Genomic DNA, 19,020 nt, shown 5'->3' with positions numbered 1-19,020 from the left:
ACTCTTTTTTTTTTTCGTCTTCGATAAAAAGTGCCATTCGTCATTGTTTTGATGTTGTGTTACGTTTATATTACTCAGCTCTAGCATATTTTGAATCACTTATACATAGTTTGTTTTTTAAGTGTGTTGTTTATCAAAGTAGATAGTTGTTTACGGTTTGTTTTCGTTTTACAACATTAGTAGTTGTCAGTTAACACTATCACATTGTTTGTATGTGCTAGGAAATATTACTAACGAAATTTTTGCTGCGTATTGTCCCGGAAGAACCTTAGGTATGAGCTGAAATATACCGTAGTGACTTTGATGTGTGACTATTGTGATATTTTCAGCGTTGAGAACTTTATTAAAAGTAACGCTAGAAACACTTATAACAGGAGCACAGTGAAAAAACGTCAGTTATAGCTGAAGTTTGTTTAATAAAGTACTGAGGCAGGGCTGAATTACCAGTGTAAATGAAATTTGTTGTATCGTCAGTTCGCAATGAGAGCAGCAGAGTTCGCGTAAACATTATAGGTTTCAAGAACACGATGCAGTAATTGCTTAACTTTGTTTTTCAGAACTTCGTTTTTCAGTTATTTAAAGTCAACTCGAGGTGGTGAGAATAGTATTGTCTAACTCTGGAGTCAAGATAAAATGGTCGAGCTCTAAAATTTGTAGCGAGTTAGTTTCATTGAGCCCTTCGTCCCAGTCTCTGATCTCAACTGTAAAGTTACGAGTTTCACACAGGTTATGGTTCCTTGTAGTCTGCAGATGTGTGTGGTCAATCATTTATACAGGTCTGACTTGTCACAGCATATTCCATTTCTTGAAAAGCTCTGCCAAGTAATACATTGTTACCGAATCCGTATTCTAGGAGAGTAGTCAGGGGTCAAGCATCTGCAAATGTGACATTTAACGCTCCTTAACATTTCTGCCTTTTTACACATCTGCATAGTGATGAGCATCTTTCTATTAATTTATATTTACGTACTGGGTAAAAGAGTACACTAGAATAATTTCTCTTTTTAATAGCATTTCGGAAAGTGAGCTTTTTGTTTGGTCTTTTTCAGACAATGTGCAGGACAAATGTCGTGTCCTGCTGAGTCCTATCTGTCGAGTTATTGGTGAGTCCTCATAATAAGTTCATAACATCATGCAACAGATAAGCTCACTAAATCGTGTATTCCAGTCTTTCAACTACTTGTTAATTAATTTGAATATTTTTCGTGCATACAGTTACTTATTTTAATTTGGCACATTCTGGAAGGCTTTTAATAGGTTTATGTAAGGGACGCTTTGACAGGTTGCGAGTACGTGACATTTATTTTGCACCGTCGTTTCAGTGATTGTTTACTTTGTTACATCTGCAAATGTTAAGTACTTTGATGAGCTTACGGAATATGTTGTAGCGAGCTGAATCAGATATTTCTGTCTATAGGTTGTGTGTTACGCGAAACGATTTTAAAGTGAAGAAACTCTCTCGCCAGTACTCGTGAAAATTCGCAACACCTGTCTGTAATTATGTCGTTGCAGTCTCCGGCACTTTAATTGGACCAATAAGGACGAATGAGGTTGATGGAGATTATCTTATCTCCAGCCAGACGTTTATCTGGTGCTAGTGGTAGCGTTAGTTCTGTTTCATCCTTCGTTTTGTTATGTTCCTAGCAAGAGATATACGACGGTCAGGAAGGCTACTGTTGAAGATCAAGGATGTGACTGGGGGGCCCTCCGGATCCTCTTCGGAGGAGCCAAGGAGGAGCCCTTCGTCCCAGTCTCCGATCTCAACTGTAAGTTACAACGAGCTTCTCACAGGTTATGGTTCCTTGTAGTCTGCAGATGTGTGTGGTCAATCATTTATACAGGTCTGACTTGTAGACTGAAGCTGCTTTAGAGGAGGAGCAATTCTGGACCTAATAGGAACGTGTCAGTAAATACGCAACTACAAGCATGTGGTAGCATTGGTTCATGACCGCCTTCGGGATAATTTTTCACAACAATGCAGGCTGTTCAAGCAACTTGAATCTTGATCGTTTTTCTGCCATACGAGCTTACCAACGTGAATATGCATGAGAGTTTGCACAGGCTATATGCAGGCATATACAAGCAAATACCAGTTGTGAGGTAATCTTCATAGTGGCGGTATGTCGGGCGACATAAAGCAAATCAATCCAAAATTGATGGAAACAGTACTATGAAAAGGATAGATTACTACTCACCACTTAGAGGAGACGTTGAGTCACAGACAGGCCCAACGAAAAGATTGCTATACATTGTCGCTTTCGGCCAAAAGACATTCTTCGGAAGTGGAAAAAACACATTCACAGAAGCACATCTTATGCACACACAACACCTTTCTGGACGCTTTGTCCGGCCATGACATTTGCGTGTGAGTTGTGAAATGGTGTTCTGTCTTCTATTTCAGAAGAACACCTTTTGGCCAAAAGCTTTCTCGAAGACCACAAAACGTACGCGGATATTTGAATATAACAGATTGATTTAAGCCTAAACCATAAGCAGTAAATTTTACAGAAGAACAAAATAATTTGGAAAAACCTGTAAATCAAGTTAATAAGTTTTAATGATTTAAAATATCCATACATTACTGCATTGTCTATTGGAAAGTCAGCAAACCACTTCACCAGTAGATGCACCTAGCTATACGCGTTGGCTGGTTCAAATGGCTCTGAGCACTATGGAACTTTAACATCTGAGGTCATCAGTTACCTAGAACTTAGAACTACTTAAACCTAACTAACCTAAGGACATCACACACATCCATGCCCGAGGCAGGATTCGAACCTGCGACTGTAGCGGTCGCGCGGTGCCAGACTGAAGCGCCTAGAACCGCTCGGCCACACTGGCCGGCTATATTCGTTGATTACATAGTGAAATTTTATTTTTCGAGGCAGTGAGGCTTAGGCTTGAATCATTCTGACCTCTTCATTTATAGAATAAAGACATTCTCGGTTCTGTCATTTGATGTAAAGATATACTATAGCCACAAACTCTCTGTATACGATTTACTAGAGTAAGTCTGATTATAGATACTGTTAAAAGTTTCGTTTATCCTCTTCACTAGTTGAGCCAACCCCGAAATATCATAAGATGCGAATGTTCTTTTACTTTCTCATTTGTAACAGTTACGAATCAATTTGAGGTAAGAGATGAAACAAGGATTGTTGTGAAGCTTAGTAGCGACAGAATTGATTCATTCGACAAAACCGGGGCCATGGGTATATTCCAGTTATGACAACGACACATCTATTGTTTGAATCTAGATAGAGGAATGGACCTTTCAAGCTAAGTCCAGAAATTCGGTAAGTTACCTCCTCTGCAATTAAATTGCACTTTGTAAAGTTTTTTTAATTAAAATGAGCAGTATTGTATGTGAGGGTGTGTAAATAGTTCGCTGTCGAGTATGGTGAGTTGACTAGTACGATATTGAACTCCAGTACCAGAGATTTGGCCAACATCACAAATTTTAGACATATCGTTGTCTTTCCAATCTCTGGATATGAAGCAATCATCCGTTCGCCAAAAGGTGCCTTCAGAATCAAGACTCTGAAAATTGTGTACTTAATTATTGTATTCTTAAATTTTGGATATCGAGAATCCCCCGTAAGAGATCGGCAAACAAATGATAGTAATAAAAACCGCGAGGTATGGTGTTTTGATAAAGGTGCGGTGGTGAAAACATTTTTCCGTTACTGCTTTTCCGAAAATACCTGAATATATATATTAAGTTGTGAAGGCAGCAGGTATAGTGATCGATGCGGATGATGCCCTACAACCATTGCAAGCAGAAGAGTAGTTGGTGTGTGAAAGTCGCAAGCTATCTTATCGTATAAGTTAAACCGTCGCAGAATAAACGGATCAGAGATGGAGATAAGTAGATCACAGTGCCTGCCTCAAGAGGGTCTAGTGCAGAGCTCTGTGAAATGGAAGTGTGGATTTACGAGACTTGCATTAAAAGAGAGCAACTCTCTCTCTCTCTCTCTCTCTCTCTCTCTCTCTCTCTCTCTCTCTCACTACTATGCATTTATGACATGTTTACCACCAGGAAAAATCTACCTTGGTGTTGTCTGTAAATTGATAACCCGCGAAACATTCTGTTAATGATTCAAGATATCAAAAGGAGAAGAGCCGAATGTTTCGCTTTCAAGGCATACATTTTTTATCTGATGCGATACTGAAGCAACAATATTTTCTGTAGTAGTAGTATACATCTTTACAGGCAACTGATTTTTCTTTAAAGGTGATATTTGTTTCCAGCTGAACGTTTTGCAAACATAGCGGTATCGAGCGAAGTGGCATAGTAATTAGCACACTGCAGTCGCACTCGAGAGGACGACGGTTCAAATCCCTGTCCGGCCATCCAGATTTACGTTATCCACTATTTTCGCTAAATCGTTCCAGGCAAATACCGGAATGGTTCATTTGAAAGTCAGGACAGATTTTATTTCCATGCTTTCGTAATCCGAGCTTATACCCCGTCTCCAGTGACCGCCCTGTCGACCGGACGTTAAACTCAGATCATTCTTCAAAAATTTACATCTTTAAAAATATATATCATACAATTTGCAAAAAAAGTCCATTTTAAACGCAAGAAGGTACGTGCTGATTTAGACCTCACGTTAAATGCATTCTACAGATTTTCATGAGTCTTTCAGCTGCAGACATTAACAACACGTATCATTCCACGCAAAAAATACGTGTTCATTATTTCTGTAGATTACAGAAATATGAGTCTGCAGCATACTGCCCTTTACATTTTCAGTCTCTTGTAACAATTTCCTAGAACGCAATACTGCCCACTTTACTCTGGGCAAACAATGTATCCTTTACTTCGTCGACGGAACCGGACGTTGAACTCTGCTTTTATATTTCTTCCTATCACAGCTTAGGAAAGGTAAAACAGATTTCCGTCTACGAGAAAAGACATCGTGACTCCATTGCCACTTCCTCCATCCAACCCATCTGGTCCACAAATGACTCAGTAGAACTTTTCACATGTAATAAAATCAGAATTGAAGGACTTAAAAGTTACTTGTTATAGACCGAACCGATCAGTGACTAAAGTGAAAATGTTTTCTGAACAACAACAACAACTACTACTACTACTACTACTACTACTACTACTACTACTACCACTACCACCACTACCACCACCACCACCACCACCACCACCACCACCACCTCCTCCTCCCCCCCCCCCCAGATTATAGTACACGTTGTGAGATAATAGAGAATAGTCACTTTGGTAATGGTGAAAATTTTGTAATGAAAGAGTTTGTAAAAAAAATGAGGTCAGCACGTGAATACTTCAAGGAGGTTTCAATATTTGAAAAAAAAAAAAAAAAAATCTCCGTCTTCAGACCACAAGTGGCCCATCGGGACCATCCGACCGCCGTATCGTCCTCAATGAGGATGCAGATAGGAGAGACGTGTGGTCAGCACACGGCTCTCCCGGATTTATGATGGTTTTCTGTGACCGGAGCCGCTACTATTCGGTCGAGTAGCTCCTCAATTGGCATCACGAGGCTGAGTGCACTCCGAAAAATGGCAACAGCGGATGGCGGCCCGATGGTCACCCATCCAAGTGCCAGCCACGCCCAACAGAGCTTAACTTCGGTGGCCTGACGGAAGCCGGTGTATCCGCTGCGGCAAGGCCGTTGCCGTTGCAGTAGTTGAACATATATGATAAAGACGTGCACAAGATCGACTTGTGTGTAAAGGTTTGCCTATCACAGTCTTAAGACTGATGACGGCAAGTTAAAAAAGTCACCATTTCAAGAATGGCATGGTGCTGAGGTGTGCCGTCACCAGGGTGTAAATTTGGAAACAGCACATGACGGTATCACCAGATGCGGTCGGAGGTCCGACAAGCAGAGGTAGTGGGTATGCGTGTACCGCCAGAGGCCGTCTGCTTCAGTTGGAGGAGACTTATGCACAGAAAGTGTTGCCAACGACAGGTCTGACTCATAGCTGGCGAGAAACGAGCACGTGAGATGCTACAGGAGTGCCTTGGGCACGACTTAGCGGGAAGGAGAAACACTCCTCCATGACGCCTGCGCGGTGAAATGGCCGAGAAGTCTAAGCGCTTCGCGTCCCAGTGTCGGCTGTAGCTGGTCGTTGAAGCACCTGTTACTTGGAAACTATTTTTCTGTTTCGTCGGCGGTACGAAGTGCCCCAAAAGGAAAGGTCAAACTTCGGACAGGTGACAGATTCAAATTTTGAAGCAAAAGCGCCTGTGTTGACATTGTGCTCATATTTTAAATGGTTTTACGTTGTAATTTCCACGTAAGTGTTTAGTAGAGGTTTCATAGAATCACTTTGACTATTTCTCGACCATTCCACTTCCGATTACCACACAGGAAAAATGAACGTCTAAATCTTCTGATACTACCTCTGATGTCTCTTACTTTATTACGATGGTCATTGCGCCTTATGTAGGTGTGAGTCAACAAAATGTTCTGACATTCTGTAGAGAAAGCTGCTGATTGAAATTTCGTGAAAAGATCTCACCACAACACTGATTACCATTTCAACTCGCTTGTAGTGTCCGTGACACACACTTCTCTTTTGCATCATTATAAAAAAAAAAAAAAAAAAAAAAAAAAAACGAGCTGCCGTTTCGATGAGGGGCATGAGTCCTATCTGGTAAGGATCCCAAACCGCGCAACAATATTCCAGAAGAGAACGGACAAGCGCAGTAGATTTATTGTATCTTCTAAATATTCTGCCATTAAATCACAGTCGTTGGTTCGCTTTCTCCACAGCATTCTCTGTGAGATGATTCCAGTTTAGGTTATTTGCAATTGTAATATCTAAGGATTTCGTTGAATCGTCAACCTTTAAGTTTGTGTGATTTATCATGTAACAGAAATTTAACCGACTCTTTTTTAATGCTAATATGGAAGACATCACACATTTTATTGTTTAAGGTCAACTACCACATATTGAATTATACAGATATCTTGCATAAGTCCTTTTGCAATCAGTTTCAGTGTTCTGATAACATTTTAATAGATGTTAAATAACAAAGTCATCAGCAAACAGTGTAAAAGGACAGCTCAGGTTGCCTCTTAAATCGTTTAATCTATATAGATTAAGTTCAGCAGAGGGTCTAGGTCTTTGGAAACCCTAGATGTAACTTCGGTTTGACTAGATGACTGCCCTTCATCATTTACTACGAACAGTGACATTTCCGACAGGAAATCACGAACTCAGCCGCGCAACTGTGACGAAATTCTGTTGTTTGTTTATTTGTGTTACTATTTTCTTGTCGTGTTACAAATTTACAACATATTCGGTAGTTGACTATTAATTGCCAACGATCTATAATTCGCAATCTTTGAGACTTCCGTAACCACCCCCCCCCCCCCCCCCCCCGACATATGGCTTTTAGGCTGTCACAAGAGAGAGAACATAATTCTCTGAGAAAACAGTCGCTCATGCTGCCGGAACGTCAATCCAACAGCATTTTGCTGAAAAACTCAGAAATGACTTTTCCAGCCAATACGTTAGTTTATAATACATTTTCAGCTGCTGAGAATATTTTTTGAACAATGAGACATGAGGGCCTTAAGACTTGTGATGTCGAGATCCATAGAGGCCAAACACAAAGTTCGTATTGTGGAAGGAAGTAAACTGTTTCTCTTCAAAGAAATTGCCCACAGCATTTGCTTTAAGCTATTTGTGTAAAGCTAGGGAAACAAAATCTATCTGGCCAGGGTAGGATTTTAATCTCCCATCTCCCGAATTGTGGATTCCAGTGTCGTAATCAATCCGGCACATCCTTCGGTCAGTGCAGAATACATTTTGTATAGTTCGTAATATGAGTTAATTAGTCTGCAGTGCAATTGGCTCAGTTCAGAAAACATTTTTGAGAGCCCACAATAAATTGACGCATTTCACAGTTGGAAAATGTTGAGGGGAAACAGATTACAATTTATAAGTTGGTCCGTAAGACATCCACGGACAGTGAGTGAGTGCAATAGGCTCATAAAAGGCACTGTCCAGCCCTGGTGCGGCAAACAACTTAATATCGCAAATGTTCCATTTTAAACACTGTTGAGTACATTTTCAAATCGCTCATCACCTTCTATTAATATTTGAGCGCCCAGGAGATTATGTTCCGTTACATGTCCTGGTGCGTATCTACGCTCTCTTTTACGGCGTTCCTTGTGGTTCTTAGGTATTCCTTCCACTTCTGTTCCTCGTTAAATCAATGACAGCTCCGTAATGCATTGGATAATTAAGGTTCTGGTATAATAACTCTTAATATTTAGGATTGCCAAAGCAGTTTCATTTGTCGCCATCCAGCGCCCAACAAATATTCATAGTGAAGAATAGTATAATCTGCGCTATGAGATGCTGCTAAAGCCTTTCACTCTGAGATTCTGTATTTTTTGTCTGTTCCCTGCACGAGTTCATTTTGCAGTCCGGCTCTTTCATACTCAATTCAAATATTAAGCGAACCATTAGAATAAAAATTTTCCACAAATAAACTGCATCACGGTACGCAACGAAATACTGTGCTCTTAACGCGGACAGCTCTCACAATGCTTTTGTATAGGCTCTTTGCTGGCAGCCTGCGATATTCTTTCGATATTATTTCTGCTTCTAGTTCTTCACTCACGAGATCTGGTCCCTTGGACCGCGCGAGAATTTTCGAACTCGCTCTCCAAGATGTGTTGCGGCGGAATGCTTCTAAACAACTCCCCACCTCCCTCAATCACCAACTCTACAATGTTTCATTATCGCCTACATTATCACCTTCCATGTTCGGTATTGATATGCGTTGAGGTTTCCTAGACAGCAATCTGCGATTTTTAACGATCCTAAAGTCCATGAAATTGTTATTCGGTGACTGGAGGAAGATGCCAGTGATTATGTAGATAAAAAAAAAAATAGACGAAGAAGACGACGATTTTGCACTAACCAGTGAATACAGTTCTGCTAGGGACAAGGGACTCAGTCAGAGGAAGAACTTAGGGACCAGTGGTAATGAGAATCTAATTGTTTCTCCAATAATATACTTAAAGTAACTATCGAATGTAAATTTTATCTGCTAGTTTAAAACATGGAATTTAATTTTGTGTGAAAATTTACTTTCTACAGACTTACTATAATTTTCCGAATTTGAAATTTAGTCTCTTAACAGTTAATTTTTGTGTACTGTTTAAAAAAAAAGTATTTGATTTTGTGTGATAAAAAAAAATACTGTACGCGTTATTTAGTGTAGTGAAACCATCAAGGAGTATTTAAACAACACTTTAAATAATCGTGAAAATAAATGTTATGTAACTTGAATTAACATTTTCAGATGAATTCGACAGAGATCTCTGTATAAACGTAGGGATACCACAAAGCGTACCTCGTAATCAATATTTTTATATTATAGACGTAAGTGTACAATGCGCGTGCCGCTAAAGCTCAGAAACTAGTTCGGGTATGATCAAGGGAGTTATATCGGTGCAGTAGCCCATTATCCCATAGCCATGAAGGTTCCTGTTTCTAACTGAAGATTTAAGGGCTGGGAAGTTTCGCCCTGTATAAATTTCTAGAACATTCGAGAGCATTCCACAACATTCCAGAATGTTCCTGGATTTTCTGAAATAGTCTGGAACATTGGGAAAGATTCCAGAATGTTCGGTAACAGCCCGGAACATTCCAAATCACTGTGGAACATTCCAGAACACTCGAATGTTGTGGAATTTCATGGAACGTTGTGGACCATTCAAAGCCTTTTTGGTACGTTCTTATTATAGACAATGCGCTAACGTAAAAGAGGAGATCTTGCCAGTTCTGAAGCAAAACTGCGAAAACAAAGAGAACAGCGAAAAAACGAAATAGACGAAGAGCCGAAGCACGTTTAAGTTCCTAAAAAGCACAGTGAGAAACTGAACAACGAAATAAAAGGATTGAAGAATCAAGAATTTCGAGACAATCAAAAGACTGCTAACTCAAGCCAGCCATGCAAATATCACTTTACGAGAAGTGTGGACGAGGACAAGTAAACAGTACAACCTATCAAATGAAACATTCCACTACGACCCGACGAAAGAATATAACAAACACGTAATAAATGGAAATATAAACGCGAAAAATTCAGTTGAGAAACACCATGATTGCATGAATGGAAAAATTCGATTACCACCAATTCCACAGGAATTTTCACATGACATGGCCGGGGAAACTCCAGAATCAAAACACTTTCTTGAAAATGTAGAAGCTTACAACGCCTGCTTCCAAATGAGTTCTCCCGGTGTCATTCCGATCAACACTAACAGAGATGAAATCGAATATGTTTTTTCCAGTCAAGGACAAATGTATCACAACATGGGATAATTACTTTCACTACCCAACGAAGACCATAAATTTGTGCAAGTATATTTTCATGTTGTTGTGGTCTTCAGTCCTGAGACTGGATTGATACAGCTCTCTTAAAGCTGCATGCCCTCGGGAAAAATTACGGGTGTAGTTTCCCCTTGCTTTCAGCCGTTCGCAGTACCACTACAGCAAGGCCGTTTTGTTTAGTGTTACAGGGCCAGATCAGTCAATCGTCCAGACTGTTGCCCCTGCAATTACTGAAAAGGCTGCTGCCCCTCTTCCAGGAACCACACGTTTGTCTGGCCTCTCAACAGATACCCCTCCGTTGTGGTTGCACCTACGGTACGGCTATCTCTCTCTCGTTGAGGCACGCAAGCCTCCACACCAACGGCAGGTCCATAGTTCATTGGGGGGGGGGGGGGGTGTATATTTCATAGGAAGTGAAGAAACAGAAATTGATCAACGATGCACAAATATCAGTGGATTGAGACAAAAATAGCCCACGACGTACGGAGAATCGTAAACGGAATCAACTGATCCACATATTCAAAACAGCACTATACTGAGTGATTTCTGATGGCTATAAAGTTATAATTCAAACCGACGAAAGATTCTTGCTTCTCTCTCACGGCCAGCTATATGCAACGTGCTCTCGAGTAGGGAACTTAAAAAAATTGTACATACCCAGGATAATAAAATGAAACTTGTTGTTTATAAACAAGTATTCTAAATAGTTGATTTTAAGCTTCCTCAGCAACCGCCACTCTCGAACATATGACCAGATTCTCCAATTTTTTCGATTTACGGAACACTGCTCCAACCCAGTAGGTATATTCCGTTTCCATACCCTCTGCTAGCGTGTCTGCTCATCATTACCGTTGCTGGTCTTTTCTTCTTTATTAACCTGTGCTAGCATCAGATACATCTCCAAGTTACTACGTGTCGTGTCACGCAAAATGTACGATAACCTCTGCTTAGTGGTTGTGAGTATAGATTTCCTTGATCTGTTACGAGGTGATAACTGCTTTGTTGGTGTGTTTGATATCTACCGAAGGTCTGACAATCGCCTCTTACCAGAGTGGTCAGCGCGACAGACTGTCAATCCAAAGGGCCCGGGTTCGATTCCCGGCTGGGTCGGAGATTTTCTCCGCTCAGGGACTGGGTGTTGTGTTGTCCTAATCATCATCATTTCATCCCCATCGACGCGCAAGTCGCCGAAGTGGCGTCAAATCGAAACACTTGCACCAGGCGAACGGTCTACCCGACGGGAGGCCCTCGTCACACGACATTTCATTTCATTTCACCAGAGTTAAAAAGCGTCAATGCTTCTTTCGTGGCCCTCTTTTCCCAGTGGGACAAACTTAAGAACACCTATCGTAAATATAGGTAAACTTAAATTTGTCAAATTGCGTCTTGCTCGGAAACCGATACTCCACTGCAACACTTTCCGGGCAACGTGGTGGAAATTCAAGATGCTGGAGGATGAGAGTCCTATCTGAAATACCTCTCCGTCGGTTCTTCGGTTTGTCGGTTGCCTTTTGAGGTCATCATTTTGTTTTCTACATGTTCAATTTTAGCCTGTCTATAAACCGGTAATTAAAATTCCAGCAGTTATCGGGAACATTTGAAGACAACTACGATAGTTTATGTAATAATCTCTGCCAGGTTGTCGAGAACGGAGAGTAGTACTACGACTTGGATGGTATTGGAAATTATTTCGCAGTACGATATGTCTCAAGGATGAACGCCATCAGTATGCGAGTATGGTACTCCTTTGCATCTTAGCCTGCATGTTACGAAAGATTCGGTGCGCAGCACGTTTTCCAATTTTTCGGTGTGGTCGAATTCACTTGCCCAGTCCCGTGGATGTTCTGTTCGCTATTTGGAGAATACTACAAACTTTTTTTTTGTGTTTCGTAAGAATTGTGGGACTTAACACGGCTCATTACTACTGCACCAATGCAGTGTGACATATAAGGGCTTCCTAACAATAGTACAATAATTTTAGACGAAAGTATCAGTGACATTTCTCCTGCAGGGCAGTGTCTGAGAAAACACATATCGTCGTGGTCTGCATTATCAGCAATTAAAGCTGAAATATATGAATACAAATATTGAATTCTCAAGCCCATTATTTCATAGGGGCCTCAGTAGACCCCAGTTTTTGTTTCTGAGAGATCGGACGGTGTTTAGCTCCAATTTGGCAATACAAGCAGTGGGACTTGTAAACGATTCGTGATATCTTCGAAAAATGGTAGTGACAGCCGAAGGGAGACAACGAAAAGCTTTATCTTGTTCGTTGGTTGAACAGTCACTTCTGCTTTGAGAGTGTACACTTAATTCACTAATTCGATAAGTGCAGAATTCTACTCGTCGAACATGTTGCTCATCCAAGTCATAGAGTATCATTCATTTAGCAGATAATCTCAGAAGGTCAACCTCGAAACAAATTGTGTGTTGCAGCACCTTATCATCAGCGTTTCATGGAGGTACATCTTGCATTTAAAGTGATATTAATTCCAGTTTTGCTGAAGATAAATCAGTAAACAGTTTCTCGCAAAAATTATTACCGTTTTACACTGACTTATCTTTGCCGAAATCAGCAGCCAGTACTAAAATTTCAAAATAAAGTGGCATACGAATTAATTGATAGCTCACTGAAGCACAGTTCATGATTTTGACGTGAGACAGTACATTGTTGGCCAATACACACCCTAGTTCTTCAGTGTGATATCCATTTAATCTCAGTGTTAATTCCTTTAATCTATTTGTTGTAAAATACCGGGAAAATGAAACTGGGAGTTTATCAGACTTGTAAGTGGATTTGCTTTTTAACAGTATGATTGGTCGGAGGTCTGGCTGTCCGTAGCACGTGCAGGAGGTGACGTAACAGTTTCTTAGCGGCATGTTTGCAGTTTCCAAAGTCGTATGATACATATCTAGTTATGTGATATCTTAAAGCAGACGCACAACTTTTCAATGATACGAGTTTTCGTTCTCACTAAACAACTGCATCTATAGAAGTGTTTTGCTATAGAGGTACCGATTTCAGGTCTCGATGCTTAGCCATAACAATTCCACCATAGATATGAGAATCTCGGAACACACCTTATGTAAAGATAATAACTGTTGGATGATGGCAATTTATGTCTCCAACAGGCTCTGGTGAAATTTGTTCATCGAACCTCTTGTGTAATGCGCTTGTTTATGTGTAATGCGGTTGTCTATGATTGATCCAGGGATTCTTCCTTTATACATCGAAATGACAGCGAGTAGTCTCATATAGTGTTGCTATTGTCAGTTTCGTTCTTTACTCTCTTTTTTGTTCGTCCTTTACTCTCTTGTTTCGCCCTCTTCAATCCATTTGTGTAGACTAATGTTAATTATATTTTTTTTCCTTATTTGGGAAAAAACAAGCCACTTTCTGGTATAACTCGACACTGTCATGCAAAAAGTGTGTTCCATACTTCTGATACGTACAGTTCTTTCCCACATCATTCCACAAACAAATGCTTTACATCATTAGCAGTATAATGAGTATCGTCGTAATTAATGCCATAACGTATGTTAATATGCTGCCATACTTGTATAGATCGTTGCTGTTAGGTATGCACAGCATTAGACGACTGATGTCTTTCTTACATTCATACGATTCCCGGCGGGGACAGGGATTTTCTCTGCCTCGTGGTGACTGGGTGTTGTGTGATGTCCTTAGGTTAGTTAGGTTTAAGTAGTTCTAAGTTCTAGGGGACTGATGACCATCGATGTTAAGTCCCATAGTGCTCAGAGCCATTTGAACCATTTACATTCATACGTATTTGTTTCGACTGCCTATACATGTATCCAGCAAACGGATTGAATGACTGCTTGTGGCTGGTACGTTTGTGCCGTTTCTGGAAATCGTTCAGCAGCGGAATGTGGAACTTACCATTCTGCAGACTTTTGACTATCACTGCGAGAGATGAGCATTATCTCTGGTCGCTGTCCAAGTTAAAAGTGAAGAGTGAGTAATAAATAGCCATTGGCTGTATATTTCGCAGACTGATATCGCGCTGACGAAATATCCGTCCTTAGTCACTAGCTTAAAGCTCTTAGCGGTCTTTGCGTGGGTGGTGCCACATTTAATGTTGAAAGATACATCACAGTGTACTCCTAACCATACTCTAGAAGTACTTTAGACATTACATGAGCAGAAGCGATGTAAAACTCCCTTTAAAAGAACGCGCTTTATACTCTTCCGTGTTTATGCCGCAAAAGTAAATCACCTGCTCGTATGACATTTCCAACATTATCCTTGCGTATAGGAAAATGCTACTGTTGCCGTTGCTATTCATATGTAGAAAATTTGGTGGTTGCATGTGGCAATACATTCTCCAAACTGCATGAGCTTTTACTTTCTTCCTTAGTACCGCCAAGAACGTTGCGATCGCAGAATCGTAAATTGTGGCGATTGTCATTGTACCGTTTGCCGAATTTTCCGTTCTAGAAATTCGATGAATTTAGCTGTGTTAACAGCTAGGCGTCGCGGCGGTCTGCGAAGGTATTTTCCGCGATCACTTTCCATGCTTGCACTGCAACGTAACAACGTTTACCGTTGAACCGGAACGTGTCTGTATTTTGTCAAATGGCTGCGTTAGATCCCGCCTCAGCTGGGTCTACGGTTCACTTTGTCGAGTACTATTATTGCAAACGAGCTTGTTTACTTTCACGACACCTTTACACCTTCGTTACCCCCTTTTATACACATCGCACGTACAGTATCAGTAATGAGGTACAAGTACCTTGTTCACCCTTGGACAGCCGATCTTATGTGCTGACAGGAGCTTAACTCCTACCTTCCCCGCACACTCTCTGTGTGTGTCCAGAAGTTCGACAAACAGTTCTACTCTTTCTAGATTCTTATCACTTGGTAGCTGTTGTGAGGAAAACCTGAGGATAATGAACACAGTTGTGTCATTCCAAGAAGGGAATAGAGCTCGTGTTTCGTGATACAGTTTCGCACTGTCGCCTAATGAACATAGTTCGAGCGTAGGGACATCAGACCAGCCTTGTGATTGTATTGAGGAATCCATAACAAATACAATACGGCGTGTTATTCTTAACGGCGAGAAACCTTCATACAAGAAAGTAGTTTCGGGCATGTTCCAAGGAAGTGTAACAACACTATTACTTTAGACAGTGTACATAAATGACCTCGTGTACCTTGTCGGAAACCGCTTGAAGCTGTTCGCGGATGATGCTGTTGTTTATAGGGAAGTCATAATGCTAAGAAATTGCAGCTAAATACGTGAAGAACTACATATTATGGGACCTTATTGCAAGGATTATCAGTTGAGCCCCAAAATAACGAACTTAACGTATTCCGCATAAACGGACAAAAATACCTATTATTTTACGCTTGTCCGCCCTCTTCTGGAGTACTGAAGTGCGGTATGGGATCCGCATCAGATAGGATCGATGGAGGACATCGAAAAAGTTGAGAAGGGTAGCCTGTTTTATATTATCACGATATAGGGGAGAAAGTGCCACGGATACGATACGCCAGTTGGGGTGGCAATCATTAAAACAAGACGTTTTCGTTACAACGGGATATTCTGATGAAATTTCAATCGGCAACTTTTCAGAGTGTGAAAATATTTTGTTGGCGCCCGCCTACATAGGAAGAAATAATTGTCATAATAGAATAAGAAAAATCAGACCTCGCACGGAAATAGTTGTGTGTTCGTTTTTCCCGTGCGATGTTCGTGAGTGGAAGTATAGAGAAGTAGCTTGAAGATGGTTCGATGAATCCTCTGATCGTCACTTTGAGAATTTCAGAGTAATCATGTAGATTGCTTGATTATACGATTGTCGAAAATCACATTATTTATACCCACCAAATATTTAAGAGTACGCTTACGGCGCGATTTGAAGTGCAACCACGTACAATAATCGTAGTAAAGTCAGATGCCAGACTGAGGTACACGGTAAGAATCCATAAGAAGTGCAGACCACTAACGTAGGTATCATACAAAATCTTCTTTCGGGCGATACTTGAGTATTGCTCGTCAGTCTGAGACCCTTATAGTGTAGAACTGAAAGAGAAAACAGAGAAGATCCACAAAAAAAAGCAGCGGACTTTGTCACGGGTTCTTTCAGTAAATTCGGACGTGTCACGGATATAGGCATCCAATTTCAGTGGCAGATGCTACAAGGCATGGTGCATCATTAAGAAGTTTACTGTCAAAATTACGGGAGGTTACGTTCGTAGATGAGTTAACCAACATATCGATTTCTGCTACACTCGCGAAAATACTGTATAGATAAAAGTACACATAGAACCCTCAGGAAGCTTACCCACAGTCTTTATATCCCCGGACCGTTCGAGACTGACAAAGGAAATGAGGTAAGTGAAAATGGCATAGGAAAATGGTGATGGAGAAGAACATTCGGGATGGTCGAGAAATGCAGAGGAGTTAAGTATATACTTAAGATCTGCAGCTAGAGAAAACAAAACAAAAAAATGCTGGTAATGGCTTACACTTTTAGTTATCATGTTGGATTTAGAGTAGTATAATGTGAGCAAAATGTTCATACACTCTGGGGTATGATCCCCAGAAGTTTTTCGTGCTGTTAATTTTTCATCAATCACATTCTACTAATCATAAGAACAGAAGACTTAAAAAATACACCTCTAATGTATAAAGAGTAAGAGGTTCACGTCACCCTATAAACGTCAACAGTCCTGTGGACGCGGATACACCAGTTCCCGTCAGATCACCGTGGTGTTTGGCCAGTAGAAATCAGAAAACGTCACCGTGGTGTGTGGCCAGTAGAAATCAGAAATGAGCTGTGTACACTAGCTGTAAACTCGCCAGCGAGTCGTATGTCATTTCCCAACTCGCTGTCTCCATATGCTAGGAGTGGCCGACGCTACCCGTTTAATCGAAAACTCGTCACTTCACTCTTTTTGTCGGGTACAAGTGGACTAGACGGAGGGAGGGAGGGAGGAAAGAAAGATTGATTGGGTTTAACGTCCCGTCGACATCAAGGTCATTAGCGAAGGAGCACAAGCTCGGATCGTGTCAAGGATAGGTAGGGAAATCTTCCTTGCCCTTTCAAAGGAACCATCCCGACAATTGCCTGGAGCGATTTAGGGAAAACACAGAAAACCTAAATCTGGATGGCCGGACGCGGGTTGCAACCGTCGTCCTCCCGAATACGAATCCAGTGTGCTAACCACTGCGTCACTTCGCTCGGTGCGCACTATACCAGTTTCGAAAGGAGAGCGACAACACGAGTTCGTAAGTATAAAACCGAGGTCGCGGCATTGCCGCTAACAGTTGGGAATGACGATTGTACAGGGTGATTCAGCAGCCTCTACCCATGTCGTTTTATGCTGCTCACAAGGTTAATTCTGGCCTTCCAAAACCACGTGGGAAATTTTCTTGCGTTCTCTCTCGCAATGGGCAAACTGTTGCTCCTACAGGGGAAAAAAAATATGCACTGCCTTTTTAGGAATCGTCATTTCTTAAGCGGTGATCCCCCATCACTAATACTTTTCGGTAGAGGCTGTACTTCCCGAGTTATTCAAGAAAAAGGTACGAAAGTGACCTTCAAACGCACCACCTCTCCCACACTTAGCCGCCATTCGACATTTTTTACCTCCATTGACTGGCCTTGTTGCACCATCGGCGTGCTCGAGCTCTTAACAATTACTGTAAAATTGACGTTTGTGTAAATTTTAGCTAACAGTGTGAATTTTAACAGCATAAAATAAACGATTACATCGTCGTATTCGCCAGGCCTCTTGCCTACGAACTACTGTGCTTCTAAGGATTAAGTTTGCATCGAATTGTCAACATAATTAGTTTTTGCATAATGTTTACAAAAGTCGTTTTTCTTTCAGTACCCTCACGGATACGCTTAAACTAACAAAGTTAACGAAACAGCCGACTATGCCGATGACGTAATAGCCCATTAATTGAGACCAAGAAAGATCGTGCTCGGAAATTTTTGTACCGTGGTAAGAGGGAGTGTCATGAACAGCAAACTGTACTAGAAATCCTGACTGGGAGATGAGAGTGGGGCTAGACGTTGCGTTTGGTCAGTTTTGTACGTTTTTCTTGAATAATTCGAAAACCGTCGCCTCCAGGGAAAACGTATGCCAATACAAACTTTAACTACATAAAATTTCCTACAAAAAGTTGCTGTTAATTTGTTCTGTAGAACGAAGAGTTCGCGCGTAGCGAACACAAGAGAATGAAAACGTTGCGGGTTACATAAAACGACATCGATAGGGGCAGCTGACTCTCCTTATATATTAACACAATGGTTGATTGGTTAGCAGTGAGTATTCTTTTTATACGTATATATATGTTTATGTATCTGTATGTTTACATATGAGTATAGACACTGATCAGCCGGAACATTATGAAACCAATCTACTGGTACGTGATCTATCTGAGCTTAACCGGAACAAGCATTTCGGAAACCGCACGACTTGTTGGGTGTTCGAGGAGTGCTGTGGCGAGTGTCTTCAACACATGGCGAAATCAAGGTGAAACCACGTCCAGACATTGTGGGGCTGGGAGGTCACCCCTAATTGCAGATGTAGGCCGGGCAGACTGTAAAACAGGACAGGCTGCGAACTGTGACGAACCAGCATCAGACTTTAATGCTGGGCAGAGTACAAGTGCGCGCCTGAACACACAGAGCGCCTCTGCA

At 41.2% G+C, this 19,020-nt stretch overlaps 1 protein-coding gene across 2 annotated transcripts in view; it reads left to right on the top strand.

Annotated features, from left to right (window-relative positions):
* Positions 1-1,616: 1,616 nt before the first annotated feature.
* Positions 1,617-19,020, top strand: part of LOC126260476 (trafficking kinesin-binding protein milt) — a 369,562-nt gene continuing 352,158 nt past the window's right edge. Inside the window, exon 1 of one of the 2 annotated variants that reach the window (XM_049957807.1) lies at positions 1,617-1,766. In XM_049957807.1, the coding sequence (XP_049813764.1) occupies positions 1,635-1,766 (132 nt within the window). In that variant the 5' untranslated portion in view covers positions 1,617-1,634. The remainder of the gene's footprint in view (positions 1,767-19,020) is intronic. The other variant, XM_049957815.1, reaches the window with a different exon arrangement.

This window comes from Schistocerca nitens, chromosome 1 (genome assembly GCF_023898315.1).
Source record: "Schistocerca nitens isolate TAMUIC-IGC-003100 chromosome 1, iqSchNite1.1, whole genome shotgun sequence".
NCBI lineage: Eukaryota > Metazoa > Arthropoda > Insecta > Orthoptera > Acrididae > Schistocerca > Schistocerca nitens.
This window is presented reverse-complemented; position numbering and strand designations above follow the sequence as displayed.